Source organism: Anolis carolinensis, chromosome 3 (genome assembly GCF_035594765.1).
Source record: "Anolis carolinensis isolate JA03-04 chromosome 3, rAnoCar3.1.pri, whole genome shotgun sequence".
Taxonomy (NCBI): Eukaryota; Metazoa; Chordata; class Lepidosauria; order Squamata; family Dactyloidae; genus Anolis; species Anolis carolinensis.
This window is the reverse complement of record NC_085843.1, coordinates 119,577,815-119,595,576: the sequence shown is the minus strand read 5'-3', so window position 1 is coordinate 119,595,576 and position 17,762 is coordinate 119,577,815. Positions and strand designations below refer to the sequence as shown.

The window sequence follows — 17,762 nt, the reverse complement described above, 5'->3', positions numbered from 1 at the left end:
TGAGGAGTGAAGGATTGACAATGGCGGCTCGTGTGCTTTGTCCAGGCAGACGAGACATTTGGCACAGTCATCTTTCTCTGGGATCTTTCCCTGTACTCTTCAAACATTTCTTGAAGAAAAGTGGTGGAGGCCATAACATCCAAAAAAAGCCATTACCAAAGAGTACGCCAAGATTGGAAAGCCAGACAGACACTAATCAAACAGATCACCGCTGGAGGTAACAGAAGAATGGAGAAAGGTCAACAAACTGTGTCCAAAGATCATAAACAGAAGTAAGAATGCAATGAAAAGAAGTTTCTAGGTGCTGCTTCTACAGCAGAGGAAAAGAAACTGGGAATTTGGTGGATCCCAAACATATATGGACATGGAAAGTGAGTGGGGTTATCGCCAAAATGCTTCAGTAGAGCTCTAGAAGGTTCCAAGTGGTGCTCTGCACATGTGCAGGTAACCCATTTGTGTAATTCACAGAGACCATGAAGAAGACACTCCTAATCACACAATACTATAAACCGAAGTTGAAGTTTTACCAGACATAGTAACACATATATCTGCCCAGTCATACTATACCATGTTATGAATGGCATTTTCTCTATATTTTTAAACGTATTGCTCCCAGTTACCACGAAGAGAAAGACATAGTTTAGCAAATTTAACCAGAATGAGTATGCTGACCTCTCCTGTAGTTAAAACAACAAATTTCCTATCTTGTATTAAGGAAAATAGCCTACCAGTAACAGAATCAAGCAAAACAATCTCAAAGACATCTGGATTTTGCTCACATACCTGACCCACCAGCCCAAACGCACGATCCATGCTCCTCTGGTCTGTGTACTTTCTTATTTTATTATGCAGCCATCCTAATTCGGCAAGTCGGCTTGTAGTATCTCTAAGAGACTTGGAGGGGGTCACCTGAAGTATAACAAGAAAAATGCTGAACAATGTGTAACACTTGGACTAAAAACTACAGACAGCCCGCAAGTTATGAATAAGATAGGTTCTGAAGGTTTGTTCTTAAGGTGAATTTGTTTGTTAGTTGGAACAGGTACTTTTTAAAGTGTAACTCTAGCCATATGTGTGCATGTGTGTGTGTGTGTGTGTGTGTGTGTGTGTGTGTGTGTGTGTGTAGGTATTTGTTCTGCTATCTATGCCCCTGTTCAGAAGATTTCACCTTACTTTCTGTCCCTGTGAGAATTGGATTTTGAAAAAAATTGGCTTAATGTGGAAACAAAGATTGGTTTTAAAAAAAAAAGCTTCAGTTGAGACACCTTTTCCCCGTGATAACTCTTTCAGGAGTGAATTTCCCTTCTAAGGGGTAGATTTCTCTCACTTCCTGTTGTCTCACTCCTAACTATGAATCGTTTGTAACTCAGTGATTTCCTATATAGCATATAAACCCCAATAAGTAAACTGAACCATAATCCAATTTTCTCATATGACCTGGTAAAGTGTTGGTTATTCAATGTATTCAGTGCAATTCCAACACAATTTATCTTATTTAGCAGGATCCTCTAAGCCTCTGTGTAAGAATTCAAGGTGAGAGGAAGAGGATGGGGAAGTCTGCTTCCCCTAGTTCAGTTGCATATGCCTAAATCTGAAAACCTCCCGCTATAGCAAGCTCATATATAAGGCAGAAAAGGTTAGTAAACTAAAACATGGTTGTGTGCCCAAGCTTTTAATAAGTAAACGACAAAGTTGGCATGGCCTGATTTAAGGATGAAGCATGAGGTTCTTGGACGAATGGAATTAATTATATATGTGTGTGTGTGTTTTTAAAGTTTTTATAATGTATTTTAGCAATGTTATTAACAGATCTATATGTATTGTTTTGCTTTAATGATTGTATTCTTTGGGTATTAAATTGTGCCAATTTCTGTAAGCCACCCTGAGTGCCCTCAGGTGAGAAGGGCAGGGTCTAAATGTTGTAAATAAATAAATAAATAAACATTGGTGTACCACCTCTTTTGACAGTGGGGGAACCTTATACCAACACTAGCAGAGGACAGATGGGTCAGTACATCATTTTCACCTTTTCCCCAGAACAAACACTGAAGGCAGTTTATGAATTAAAATACTTGAATTTTAGATCACTTGGTTTCTGTGATGGGAAAACAGGAAGGGACGTGCCTTTAGCTACATAAACACTATGGACAGACAGAAGAAAGATGAATATAGGAAATCAATCACTGAATCCACGGAGGCTCAAAATGAAGGGATGAAATGAGACATCATACCTATGTCTGCCTTTTACTTATCTGGGTGGAATTCCTTCTTACCTATGGTGACTGCGTAAATAATGAAATACAAGGATGTGTGAGTCTGTGTGTATGCTGATCTTTTTCTTTCTGTTATTATTTTCAGGAAGCATTTCCAAAAGGAACACAACTGAGACTATAAAATTATAGCCTATAGTATAGACTATAAATGTAGTCTTCACTAAATCCAGAATCAGAAAGATAGTAGATTGAAGCTGCATGTTTCCAGCGATATAACCTACTTGTAAAAAACACTGCACAGTACCTTCCCATCAACTTTGTAACAATTTTCTGAATTTGACATTTTAATGGTTTTTCCGTCTATTCCCTGGAAGACGTATAAAATGTCCCTCACAAGGTATGCTTCAGTTACTTCAACAGAGCCTACAAAGAAAAAAAGAATTAAGTTGCTTGCTGGATATTTAAGAGCCATGTTTTTCACTTTAACAACATGAACCACGAAAGCCTTCAACAATACATGAAATTAATCATTAGACATTTGCCATGCTGAGTTTAATAATGTTCACTCCGTGACAGATATGCACAGGACTTCTGTTTGAAAGCCAGTTAGCAAAAGCAGCATGACTCACAGGAGAATAATTTACTAAATAAGTCTGAACCAAATCAATAGATAAAGTAGTCCTTTCCTTCCTTAGACAATCCCTCATAGCTTGAGGATGATGGTCCTCCAGGTGTAGTGCCTTGGCGGTGGATGCGTACGTGGCTGTTGAGACCTATTCTTGACCCACATGTTCTTTCGCTTGGAAGACATCAGTTTCCAGATGTTGTTGTGACCTTGGTTTTGGCTTTCAGTCTGCTGAGGTTAAATAGCTTGCCATCTGTCCAACAGATTATTTCCACTCTGGTGGGAAGCTTCCCATCAACAAGATAAAGTATCATAGCGATGAAGATGGGAAATAAGGTTGGGCAATAACACATCCCTGGTTGACAGCTGATTCCACTTTAAATGGGTCACTTTGGCAGCCATTGCTATCTAAGACTGTTCCTGTCATGTCATCGTGGAGAAGCCGCAGGATGTTCACAAATTTGTCAGGGCACTTGATTTTTTGGAGGATGGTCCAGAGAGCACTGCGATTCACTGTGTCAAATGTCTTTGCAAGGTCAACAAATTCCATGTACAGAGGTTGATTTTGTTCCATACATTTTTCTTGGCGCTGTCGTGCAGTGAAGATCATGTCTACTGTCCCTCTGGAGGGGCAGAAGCCATTCTGGGATTCTGGGAGAGTGTCTTCTGAAACAGGAAGAAGGCGGTTTGCAAGGATTCCTGCAAGGATTTTCCCAGCAGAGGTTAGAAAGGAGATACCTCGATAGTTTCCACAGTCCGTAGATGATCTTGGTGCCTTTAAAAAATCCCTGAGCATCATGGGTATCTGCCAGGTGTTGGATTTTTCTTAGAAGTGCAGTTCATGTCTCTCTGCCATGTCTGAAAGGCATTCCTTTTCTTATTAGATACTTATATAGTAGTATCTAAAGTTCTCAAATAATTCTTGCTTCTTGTAAGAAAGTACACCACTTGGTTATCTACTGTTTATTAAAATGTTGAGCCACTATTAATCACATGTAGTGTGCAAGTACTAGTGGTCCTGAAGTTGAGATGCTTCCACATACATATCTGCTCAACTGGGACAACTCTCCGACCACCACAGTCCACATCCTCAGAAAAGAGAGTTCTTACAGTGGTTTTCTCATGAAAGTTTTTATGCCACTCATGAGGAATTTTACAACTGCATTTTCTAGGATAAACTCATTTTTAAAGACAGATTCCTGACAGTCTTCTCATTTTTTTCCCAAACAGAATTTGCCAAATTATACTGATCCTGATACTTTGATCAAAGACAGTCCTTAATTTTTCTGTTTGTTGTTTCCCCCCTTTACAAGACACCTTTCTTTTCTTTCTAGGGCATAGCTAAAATTGTTCAAAATTTACAAGTGATAGCTTGGATATTAAGATAAACCAAGTTAAGGAATATTTCTCATCTCCTCAGCCCACAGTCCTGAAAAACTTAATGAGGATACTTTCTCAACTAGTATAAGAAGGGAAATTGTTCAGCACCAAATTGGGTCCAGCTCAATCCGAGGTTCCCTGCAGCTCCATAAAATAATGCACCCAGAGACTATGGGAAACCTTCTTTCTTTGAGCTTCCTTAAGTTCCTTTGCATCCAGTCCTGTCTCTATTGACAGAAAGAGTAATTCAAACAAAATTAGAACTAGCTTAGAACTTAATGATTATAATGCTTTTCTTTACTTAAAAAAGGGGAGGGGGGAATCCAACTATCTCAGAATGTACCAACATTCACAGTTGAAATAATTCATATATATAATGCAATTGAGTAACAGTTCTCAATATGCTTCAAATGTAACAAGGTGATACACACAACTCAGATTTCACTTCTGTTTTCATATGGTACCGATAGTACAGCCATGAAGCAGGAGAGACACTTCATTATGGAACAACTATTCCAAATAGCAGAATCTGTATTGTGTTCTATTCTACAAAGCACTCTTCATTGCATCCTGAGCTCCAAATGTCTAAAAACAAATTCTGGATTATCAAAGGAATTTACATGGTTTAAATTCCAAATCTTGATTGTGTGGATTTAAAAATCAAATAACATTAGATATTTATTTCTATTTCCCTGTAGTCCCTGAAACACTCAATATTTATTAAATGCAGAAAGCCCATCTGTTTTCTTTATAAACAGTCTTTAATTTGCAATATGAATTTATTTAGTAGAAGCTACATAATATGATGGCAAGATACATCTGCTCCTTCTCTTACATCTGCCAGCCAGAATGAGTAAGTGTTTTTTTTACTGGCACAACATAAAAACAATCAATTAAGAAACTGAGTTTTTTTTCCTATAGGCCATTTCTGCCCAAGGTTTTCTCCACTTCAAAATATATCTGTGGTACCTTAACATCAACTGAGTTTTAATGATGATGGTGCCTAAAAATAAAGGAATCCCATTACACTGTCAAACTGTGGAAAGGCATCAAAATGTTTTATCTATGACAGTTTCTCCTGAAGGTTACTGAGAAAACAGTATTTTATTGGGTTATTCTCAAGCAGTTTTAAGAGATAAACTCTGCTTCTAAATGAACAATGCATTAATAATGTGATTTATGCAAGAATGGGCTATGATGTGAGTCTCAGAGGAGCAACCCAGACATATGATCTATTCTGTCAGTCCGCTTTTACTGCAGTTATTTTACACTAGGCACCTTCAACAGTTGCTCTTAAATCTCCTGAGCCATTTAACTGGCACAAATTCTAACAAGTAGGATTCAAAGAAAACCCGGTGAAATTTTGATTTCCCTTGAAGCTCATAATCACATGATTTATCAAAATCAGTTTCTGAAAAGCCTCTCAACATTAACACACAAAAGGGCATTTCCAGACTATGGAATGACCTCACAGATGAGATCCGAGAACTAAAAAAAGTTAGCTGTAGGAAGAAAGTTAAATCCTGGTTGTGGGACCAAGCGTTTGCACAGTGATTCCTAGTGCAATTGATATCTCAGTGCAATAATGAATGAACAATTACAGATGACAACTGGAATGGCTCCTTTTTGGATTGTGTGATTTTAATCAATTGTTTTAATTTACATGTTTTAATGATGTGTTTTTAATGTACATGTTGTTTATGTCGATATGTTCAGGACATGGAGTTGTGCCCTTGTTGTAAGCCATTCTGAGTCCCCTTTGAGGTGAGAAGGGTGGGATATAAATAAATAAATAAGCAGTCAGAATTTAAAACACAACTGAAGACCTATCTCTTCTGGCAGAGACACCCAGTCAGTTTTAACTATGACTTTTAAATCACATTATTGTGTTTTAACATTTGTCTCAGGTATTTTCATATCTTTATGTTTTAATATATACTTTTATGGTTGTATTTTAACTATGTTTTAATATGTGATTTTATAGATGTATTTAACTGTGGGTGAAATGAGTTGTATGGGTTCTTTGAATTCACATTCACTAGTCTGCAAATGAATAACAGAAGCAAGTTATGATCTGATAAAGTAAAACTATATTATTACACTTCAGACCTAAACTAAAGCTGACACCCTGTTATATGCACCCTTCTGACTACTCCTATTCTTTTGGTAAGAAATGCACCCATTAAGCTGTTTTACATTCACAAGGAAAAGTGATTTGTCGAAAGTGTCTCTCCTCCACTTAGGCCAGCACTTTAAGGCTCCAAACCTTAGATTAATTGAGACTAAGCCTCATTAGACACAAGGAGACTTGCTTCCAAGTATGGTAAATAGGTATAACGTTGCACTCTTTTTCAAACAGAAAACACTGAAGATAACCATCTGAATTGTCCATAGTTTGCCTATGCCTATCTCGCTGGATATTATATCAACTAATATCAAAATGAAAATTGAAAGTTCTGATTTCATGGTTTATTCCCATTCAAAGTAGACAGTCTTGATGTAAACAGTAATTCAGAAGAAAGCACTGTGATGAAAGATTGCAGGGTGCATCAATGAAAGCTCACCACTTATATCCCCTTCTCGCCTTGACCGTGGCAGATTACGTGAAACAGTGGTTGAAAGGCCTTTTGAGGTAGCATTCTGTAACGTGGGCTGGCCTGCTGTTAAAGTCCAAGCAAGCCGTGCCCCCAGCTGTTGCCGAAGACAATCTCCCACTCCAGGACGTTGATAGGATTGTCTTAAGAAAAGAAAAGCTACTATTAATATGATCAGGTACTAAATTATCTCAGTTACAACAGATCAATTTTTATTACTGTAAAATGACCAAAATGTAAGGGTTAAATAAGTGCCAGCTATATAAATCAGTAGATGCAGAAAGTGTAGCTATCAATTTGAATGTGAAAGGTTACTTTTTTGGATTACCTCTTCCGGAATCTTTGAGCTACAGCTCCCATAACACCCCTATTCAATCTAACCCATCCGGGTTGGAGGCATGCTGGAAGTAGCTAGTCTGAAAAACTAAATAATGCAAGGTCTTCAACTATTATATGAAAAATTATTTAGAAGCCAAGTGTTTCTTAAACTCTCCACAGTTATAAAGAAAAACCTAGTAAGATTGTAACAAAGCATATGAAGCACATCACAATTTCCCACCAGAATCCATCAAACCCTAATTACTGTTTTTTATTCCTAGCACTAAATCTGGTTTACAAACACAAGTCACTTATTAAGGGATAGTTGATATATAAATATCTGAAGAGCAAAAACTACCAACGTGTGTCATAATTTTTAAAAGTACTTCTGTCCCAGCATGAAATGCTTACAGCATATATACGGCAAGCATTTCATGCTGGGACAGAAATTAATTATAAATATACAAACATTAAAACATTAAACACTAAATTCAGTTGTCCTTTAATGACTGAGATTTTTGATGTCCACCACCTAAGTATGAAATCTATATCTGCTAGAAGGAAACTTCAGAGCTTAATATTTTCACAACCACATAGTACCTAATAGATCTTTCTTGAAATACAATTCCAGAAATGTCATTACAAAACAAGCAGTCCTGCTCACACAAACAGGGTTTTCACCTTTCCTCTAAATTCTCATTAGCAAGGCTTACTAAACAGGCAGATTTTTATGAAGTACAGTTGAAACATCTTTTGCAGAATCCACTGTAAACACTGCACAACAGATTTTTACAAATATATAAAAAGTCACTTGGTGACATTCAGAAAACCTTTACTGTGGCCAAAACAGCTTATCAGATTTTAGGAATTGCGGGAACGGAAGTCCAAAACATCTGGAGGAGCACAGTTTGAGAAACTGGGTTAGACAGTCACTAGATCACTCTCTACTTAGTCAGAATCAAAACAGCTACATGTGGAAGAGACACCCAGTTTCCCAGCTGGGACTTCCACCAAGTTTCTTCAAACTATTAAAATATGCCTAACACAAGGCATAACAACTATTTAAAACTAGTTAAAAATATGCCTAACACAATGCATTTCTTGAACAAATTAGTTAAGGCCAAATAGAATGAAGTTCCCCAACTGTGACATTTTCTGTCCTCCTGGATCTCAGAAGGGAGCTCAAGAATGAAAAAAATAGTGTCTAAAGTGACACTGTTATATCTAGGGAGGACATTAAAAAGAAACCCATGACCTGCCATCACTCCAAGACATACCATTCCAAAATAAAGGCTTACAAAATAGCATATGGAGATATGCTTCCTATACATTGTGGAACAAGTCCCAACATGCCCTTGTTTTGATGGAGAGCACCCAGGCTCTTAGTGAATCCTGCGCTCTGAAAAGTGATGTCCAGAAACAGCAGATTTTAACTGCTCAGAAGCACTGATTAAAAGTCACATCATTACTTTAAAGAATTCTATAAAGAAGTCAGGCAATAGTGCTTCTTCAGATTCTTTGAAAGATTTCTACAAGTGGCAATGTGCCTGTGCTGCCACAGTGAGGCACTGAAGGGGGGAAAAGCAGGAACTACAATTAATTTTCTTATTTAGTTCTATGCAACTAAAAATGGTGCAAGAGTAGAAAGAATATATATATTGCGCTCAAGTATGAGCTCCAGCAAAATCCTATAACTCAGGAGCCTAGAAAGCCTCTGCTTTGATATCCTAGCAACCTACTCCATAACCAAGAGGAGGTGCTAAGCCTCATGTGGTGACTGCTTTCCTGTTTTGGGAGAAGCATCATGCTAGGAAACACCTGCTTTGCAACAGTTCTCTTTTATCTGTTCACTACTTTCAGGCGAACATATTGCCCAGCATTGAACACTATGAAAGTAAGTCATCTATTAAGTATTAAGTATCTCAAAGTATCTAAAGTAACTAATAATTATAAACAAAATGCTCTTGCACGGTTTATTTTTCTCAATCAGCCATAACATGCTTTATTATGGTTTTATCTTTTTCTGTATTCCTATTTGAAGAATTTTATTGACTGGTATACTGTTATTGTAAGCCGCCTTGGGTCCACGTCATGGAGAAAGGCGGGGTAGAAATATCCTAAATACCGTATATACTTGAGTATAAGCCAACCCTAATATAAGCCGAGGCACCTAATTTTACACAAAAAATTAGGGAAACTTATTGACTCAAGTATAAGCCGAGGGTGTAAAATGCAGAAGCTACTGGTAAATTTCAAAATGAAAATAGATCCCAGTGAAATTATTTTGAGGCATCAGTAGGTTAAAGGTTTTTGAATATTTACCATATTTCAAAGAAAAACAGTAAACTCGCTCTCCAAGTGGAAAAGTAGGGTCAACAAAAGCAATATGGTATTAACAATAATTAATAATAACAACAACAACAACAACAACTTCATTTGTACCCTGCCCTATTTCCCCCTGGGGACTCAGACCAGCTTCCAACATAGTAACAGGCAAACATCCAATGCCTACATAAACAATGCAGAGCTAGATATAGATCTATAATTATATATACGAATTTCACGTATGCATTTCCCCCTGAAATGTTTGCAAATCCTCTGTGTATGTATGTGCATTTTCCTCCTGCAATATTTACAAGCCCTATATATTTATGTTTTTATCAATCTAGAAATCTGTGTGTGTGTGTGCATTTCCCCTGCAATATTTACAAGCTCTATATATCTATATTCATATATATCTATATAGACATCTCTCTGTATATAATTACATCTGTATAGGATTTGCAAAGACTTACAAACATGTGAGGCAAAAATTCATATATAAAATAATGTATACACATAGATACAGATAGGCAGGTATATGAAAATCTCTAGATATCTATATGTATATAGGATTTGCAAAGACTTGCAAACATATGAGGGGAAAATTCATATATAAAATGAATGTAGATAGATAAATACAAATATAAAGGTACATAGGGATTGCAAAGGCTTGCAGGGGAAAATGCTTATATATTTGTAGCAGATATTAACAAATATTTCAGGGGAAAATGCTTTTATAAGATTAATGGGTATAAAGTCCGTTTAGGGCTTTATATGTGATTGCCTGCACCCATTAATGTTATAAGATTAATATATACAGGGTGTTTGAAAAAGAACTCCCTAGTTTTAATGTAATTATACTTAAAACTAGGGAGTTCTTTTTCAAACACCCTGTGTATATTCTCCTTCCTGACTTGCAAGGACTTCTTTCCCTTTTCAAAACATTCCCTTGGTTAAGAGCAGGGAGACTTTGGAAAAGTAAACACTGATAAGGGAGGGTACAGGAAAGATAAATATATCATATATTGCAAGCAACGGCCTCCAGGCTCCCTGGCTTGACCTTGACCCAATTATAAGCCAGGGGAGGCTTTTACAGCTCATAAAAAGGGCTGAAAAACTCAGCTTATCTTCGAATATATACGGTAAATAAATAAATAAATAAAATGTTTAACTGCACTTATCCTCAGTAGAAAGTACTGAAAAGCACATTATTTCAAGAACAGTATCAACTTCTAATCCAGAAAGGCTTAACAAATTGTTATAAATCATGATTTATTGTGAAAACATAAATGTGGTTACAAGAACAGTTACTAATACAGCTACATGTTTTCACTTTTTTCATTTTGGACCAAGATTTGTTTCAGACTTTTTGTTTCTGCATAAGCTTTTATCATTCTATTGTGGTCCAGACTATACGAGAAAAGAAAGGCACTCATGGGAACAATGTGTTATCGAGCAATTTAGAGCAGCATTGGATAGAGAGATCAAAGCTGTGGGTGAAGCCTGGTGAGAAAAGAAGCCAATAATTTCCAGAAATATCTCACCAAGTCAAAGCAGAATCCACCGAGGTATTTTATTTAATTTCAGCTGAAAGTGATGCCAGCCTGCGATAGTTCACCAAAATAAGCTGAGATACATAATATAGCCAAGCATGCACTTTTATACAGTTTTCAGGTTCAAAATTCCCACCATCCCTGGCTGCACCCAGCCTTGCTGTGATTGGCAGGGGCTCCCTGGAGAGATGGGAGCTTGGCGTGCCTCGTCCAATGATGAAAGAGAGGCTGGTAGGTCTCTGAACAATGGGGGAGGTGATGGCTGATGATGGGATTAAGTGATTCGGGATCTGGGGAAAGGAAGATGGCATTGTCTTGGAACAGCTGGAGCATAACTGCCTCTCCTGCAGAGGGGATATGCCATTCATGAAAGATGATTAAAATGTCCAAAGGCTGCTCAATTCTTAAGTGGTCTGGCTTTGCTCTCCGAAGCTTAAGAAAGAGTCCATTGAGCTATTGCAGATAGTGATCATGATAAGTCCATCAAGCAAGAATGTGGACCTGGGGCTGGCTGATGGCACTGAGGTCAAAGGAATGAGTTCACAGCGAGGTCACTTGTTTCACTTTATAAGAAATCATAAAATATAATAAAAAGCATAATAAAATTGATAGAAGACACATATAGGGTTCATAATGGAGGAGAAAGGATATTCAGCATCTCCATCCTGGTGGGAGACATACACAAGTTTCATCCAAGGTACTACAGGGGGCTCCGATCTCCCTTGCGCTTTCCGGGGGGGGGGGGGCAAGTGGGGGGATCACACATAAGGAATCCATAGGGGTTGAGGAGGACCCAAACTTGTGGAGGCCTGCCTTTGAGGGGCTCCTACCTCCCTCATGCCTTCTTGTGGGGGAGAAATATGAAATTATAGAAAAGAATAGTTAGAAACACAGAGAGGAGGAAGAAATGAATGGCAAGGGAAAGGAGCAAAATGGGCAGTAGAGTCTAGTCTAAAAGAACAGAAAATGTGTGTTAAAGGTGATACAGAGAGGCAGAAAGATAGGCAGAAGAATACCTTTCAAATTTTGAGAAATAAAGGCAAGATTGTAAAGCATATTGTTTAAATTTGGTTTTTTCCTTTGCTAACCTTTAGCCTAGATATGTCTCAACTCTAGATAAAAGAGAGTCCTTTTGTTGTGAGCCACTGACTGGTGTAGGAAAGGATTAGAAGAGTCATTAATTCTTGCCTCAGGCTAAACACCCTTTGCGCCAGGGTTTTCAGTAAATTACAGTAAACTCCAGTAAAATATCTCAGTTACCTTCAGCTATAAATATATGAAATGTAAAATATAGAATATAACCCTTGGTCAAAAGTACACAGGTTTAACATGGGAAGCGTTCCTTGTGATTGTCCAAGATTTAACTCTTATTACCCAGCTTGGTGTCCTTGGCAAAACTGTAAGTTCTCTGATTATAAACTATCTTCTGTTTGGGGGGGGGGGGGTCACCTTCGACTTTAAATGGATAGAAGCACAAGGGAGAAACATTCTGACCAGTTTTAATTCCCCTGCAGTTCTCATATCTCCTGAAAACCTACTCTGAGGTTACACGTGAAGTCTCCTCCCCAAAGGAGAAAGAAAATGAGCCCTAGGAGCCAAAGGGCAAATCTGAGAAAAATCATCAAGGGAGAAACTTCACTACATCACAGTATCTTCAAAGAATTGAAGACTAATTTTGGATTTCCCAACAGATTTTGATATGGGAGACATACAATGAAATGCAATGTATATTTGTTCAATGCATCAATGGGATTCACACAGACCATGGAATCATTATATGGCTTTAGGCATAAAACTAGAATATTTCTGACAACTCTAAAGGATAACCTACACTTCCCAAATCTATTCATATGTCAAATAATCCCTGAGATCCTCTGCCCGATTTCCTTCTTTTTGGTGTATAGATATAGGAAGAAGGGAGAGGGATTTTTAGTAATGGTGCCAACTATGGCATGCTTTTCCTAGACATGGTTAATCTGGTGCTCCCTTTAATGTTTCCTCAGCTCAGAGCACAGATTGTTGTTTTTTTTTTGTTTTTTACCTAACTTTTAAATAATTCTAGCTCCTTCCTTGGAAGCTTTTAAACAGAGGCTGGATGGCCATCTGTCAGGGGTGCTTTGGTTGTGCTTTTTCTGCATAATAGGGTAATTAGAAATGAATAATAATAATAATAATAATAATAATAATAATAATAATAATAATAATAGGAATAATAATAGGAATAATTGTATTTATAGCCCGCCACCATCTCCCAGAGGGGCTCAGGGTGGTTTACAGAAGCACATCATAGTGCCAGAAAACACATAAAATACAAGTAAATTACATCAACATTTATAACAATAACAATATCAATTAACATAAAACAACACTAACAAAAGATAAAAGCCCAACTCAATTTAAATAAAATGCTCAATAAAACACAGCAATAGCTGCTATTAAAACTGGCAATATAACCACGTTTAACATCCCAGCCGCAGTCGAATTTCAAGTGACATTAAAGTGCCAGGGTCAATTTGTCTGGTCCTCTAAATTAGCTGATGTCTAGTCATTATCAAAGGCCAGCCTAAAGAGCCATGTTTTCAACTCCCTCCAGAAACACTGCAGAGTGGGAGCATGTCTAATTTCTCTGGGAGGGCTTTCCAAAGCCGGAGGGTCACCACTGAGAAGGCCCTCTCCCTCGTCCCCACCAACTGCGCTTGAGACGGAGGCAGGATTGAGATTACATCAAATTGGCTAATGGGTCCACGCTGTGGTGACAGCTGCATTCTATTTAGATTGGATTCTTTAGATAGAAGGTCTTCATAGTTACTACAGTTGCTATTTACTGAAGCAAATCTCTTTTTGGTCAAGATGTGCAAGTTTTACTTACCCTGGAAGAAATGACTGTGGCGTTGGTGTTGGCCCATTCGGAACATACATGCCTAGGCTGCTGATCCCACTGCTGCCCATACTGCCGCAATTTGGGCCTGGCTGGACATTCCGGTCCTGGTAATTCAAAGGAAGGCTCTGAGGCCTGGCATAGTAATAAGGAGTTGAGTGAGCATCCCGAGGCAGTGCTTGAGCAAACAGGGTAGCAAAATTAGATACCTTGACAGGGAACGGGGGAAAAAACCATTAGTTAGAAAAACAATGTCCATCTCCATCAATGAACCCTAACTTATTCCTCTTCTGGCATTTGTTGCATTTTACTTACCATGTATCTGCAATTATTTACAATGAACAAAATACAGAATTCACATTAAATCTTTTAGGCCAGGCACACATTGCCGAAGTCTGGAAGGGCTACTTTCTGCACTACAAATCCCAGAATACCCCAGCTACAGGCGATGCTGGGAGTTGTAATCTAAGAAATAATTCTTCCAAACTCTGGTATTTGAAAAAGTCTTACTAACATTTGGTACACAGTTCAAGTCCCAATCTTCTTTTTTCGTGTCAGGAGCGACTTGAGAAACTGCAAATCGCTTCTGGTGTGAGAGAATTGGCCATTTGCCAGGGTAGACCTGGATGTTTAATGTTTTTACCATCGTTGTAGGAGGCTTCTCTCATTTTCCCACATGGGGAGCTGGAGCTGACAGAGGGAGCTCACCCGCTCTCTCTGGATTCGAACCAACAACCTGTTGGTCAGCAGTCCTGTCGGCTCAAGTGTTTAACCCACTGCGCCACCAGGGGCTCCAGAAAAAGACTGAAATAGAATTCTTTCAGTTTAAATAGATGTACTGAATCAGTTTCTGAAGTCAATAGCTGTAAATCCCCCAAATCTCTGAACTATATGTTGGAAAAATGAGAAAGAGCTGTCTCTCCTCCTATAGCAGTCTGCCTGTAAACGTAGATCATTACATTTTTTTCTTTAGAATGCTCTCCTTATAGATACCGAGTGCTGAATTTGCTGCCTTATTTATCTACCTTGACATTTAAAAACCATTTTCATTATCTTAAGTATTTTAAATTTTCCAACTTTTAATTTCAATTTTGCCTCTTTGTTGCTGTGTTTTTAATTTTGTTTTATGATTTTAGAGTGACCCTAAAATCACTGATTATACTGATATTTCAAATTAATAGTGACATGCCTTCAATGCTGCTGCATTGAAGTATTACAATCCAGTGCAATACTAGCATTACACTGGATTCCACAGTTGTGCAACTTAACTGGACAATAGATGTAAAGGCCATGAACCTGACTACTGAACACCAATCAAACAATCTAATACAGCGGAAGTGAGAAAGGGGGTGGTATGTCTGACTGCAAAATGACTGGCTGCACTGCACTTACACTACTATCAAAAAGCACTTCCACACATGAAATGATTTTTATGCTGCCACACTGACCCAAGGGGATTCCAGCCACAATATTAACTTACCTTGTTTGACTGCTTACGTGGATCTTCACTGAGGCTGAGCAGGAGGTAGAGGATTGACCATCTGTTTTTCAAAACACCCTGATCAAAAAGGGATGAATATTAGAAATAGCACCACGGCTTTCAAATGAACTTTTTTCTTATTGATCTATGAGCAAGCACCACTGATCTTACAACAGGGTAGACAGGAGACATATAAGGAAAAATAATCCAGCCCTGTGATAATCAAAGTGTACTAGCTCTGGTCCATAAATTATTAACTAATGGGGATTTTCCAAGAAAAGCATAAATGACTGTAGCAAATGGGCACAAGTATGGTATTCTGATATTTGGGGGGGATGGAATCATAGAATCATAGAATCATAGAATCATAGAATAGTAGAGTTGGAAGAGACCTCATGGGCCATCCAGTCCAACCCCCTGCCAAGAAGCAGGAAATCGCATTCAAAGCACCCCCGACAGATGGCCATCCAGCCTCTGCTTAAAAGCCTCCCAAGGAAGGAGCCTCCACCACAGCCCGGGGGAGAGAGTTCCACTGCTTGCCCAGCCTCTAGCGAACCTGGGCAAGCATAGCTAAAAGCAGCCAATCACTTCTAGAAATGCTGGAAGGGGTGATGTAACTCAGAGGCCAAACGGGGAAACACTGGCATAGAGATAGGGTTGGATTATTGGGGCTAAGGTTTTGATTTGGAGAGAACAGGGAAGAACACAAAGTTTTATAACAGAAACAAAACAGGCATTCAAAATGTTGTCTTCATGTCTTAATACACTTAATACATGGGAAAGGAATCTCTTGTGCTGTCAGTCTCCCACATCCGATAGCTTAAGAAGCACTGATCTAGCCAACCGCTGGGGCAAGATGGTGTTCAGCCTGCATCATTCTTGCAATAAAGGACACAATTCCTCAGCCAGCTGCATGATACATAGCAGAGATCTGCAGGCCCACATGAGTAATGACAGCATATACAGAATATTACCAGGTCAATTACTGTTCACCTCTCTATTGTGCAGAGGGCTTCCTTTATATTCTTCTGGAGTTTTTTATTGTTTTCTTTAAGAGAAGTACCCAGCCTACCTCTTAAATTCTTTGAACCCCCTCAATAACCTGTTTGCCCCTGTTCTACTTGAGTAGAATTCAATTGTATGGGTGGACTCCATTCATTGTGTTCTTTCAATGAAGAGCCCACATAAGTCAGCACTGCTACAAAGGAAAGAATGATTCCTACTCACTTAATATATTCTTAAGAGTACAGTTCTAGATTCCTTAAAGTCTCAAATATACTGTTTCATCTACTAAGATCTACAGATATAAAGCAAAACTGATTTGGAGCTTAACAAAAAGACTGATAATTTACCACATTATGGCTCACTACTTGTTTCTGCGCAGTGGTATTTAAGGAGCTATTCTAGTGCTATTTGCAGTTTGAAAGTTATTGACCTTACTTCTCTGCTGAAGGAGGGGTCAAGACTACAGTGGCAAGGATTAATTTGTTTTCTTGCAATACATGAAAGCATGAACTTTGAGAAACGTCACCCTCAAAAATCACTCATAATCTTTCGATTAACAAGTGTCTTTCCACAACCTTCAAGTACAAAAGAGAGACAAACAAGATCACTCAAGAGGCCCAAAGAGTGCTTCGTCAATAAATCAATATACATTATCTTAAAAATAGATAGTGGTGAGGTAAGTTTAACATAAAAAATAAAACACTTTTCTGCTGATCTGTGTCCTTCCCATTAAAAGTCATCTAAAAACAAAATATTGTGTGTGTGTGTGTGTGTGTCTCACTGTGTGGCTGATACTATTTTGCAGGCCAGGAGACTGGCAATGTAATATTTATTTCCAGAAACCAAGGATAAACTACACAAGGGGTAGTCACTAAACATTAACCAACATTGTACTGCTTACTCACTGGGCTTATACAAAATTCATTTCTGTACCTGTGAATGCAGTTTTCTGTAGAGTTCTGAGAATACAGCAGCACTTTCTTCCCTTCCTTGCCGCACAACTAAAGAGAGAAAGAGAGAGAGAGAGAGAGACTGACTTTATTAGGCCTACTACGTACAATAATAACATTTCAGTCAAATATTATTAAACTCAGTACATATGTTTGATTTTATGAGTTCTTTGAAGGCAATTGATATTAGTGCTTGTTCCATCACTACAAAAATTAATTTTAACATTCCCAGCTACTCCCTTGCTTTAAAGCAGAACTTTCCAAACTGTGCATCGGGACACATCAGTGTGTCATCTGCAATGTATAGGTGTGTCAAACGAACATAACATGAAACCTCTGAGTCTATGTGAAGAAGCAATACATTATATACTGTATTTTTAAAATATAAATGAAAGGTTTTCATGAGATATGTTGTTTCCCATAAATTTTGTTATTACAATTTAC

General features: G+C 38.1%; 1 protein-coding gene across 1 annotated transcript in view; it reads right to left on the bottom strand.

Annotated features, from left to right (window-relative positions):
* tubgcp3 (tubulin gamma complex component 3) overlaps positions 1 to 17,762 on the bottom strand; it is a 68,307-nt gene that overhangs the window by 32,620 nt on the left and 17,925 nt on the right. Inside the window, exons 3-8 of the mRNA XM_003218745.4 lie at positions 17,302 to 17,369; positions 15,364 to 15,441; positions 13,875 to 14,092; positions 6,783 to 6,955; positions 2,518 to 2,636; positions 784 to 909 (exon numbers count right to left, since the gene is read on the bottom strand). Coding sequence (XP_003218793.1) covers positions 784 to 909; positions 2,518 to 2,636; positions 6,783 to 6,955; positions 13,875 to 14,092; positions 15,364 to 15,441; positions 17,302 to 17,369 — 782 coding nt within the window. The remainder of the gene's footprint in view (positions 1 to 783; positions 910 to 2,517; positions 2,637 to 6,782; positions 6,956 to 13,874; positions 14,093 to 15,363; positions 15,442 to 17,301; positions 17,370 to 17,762) is intronic.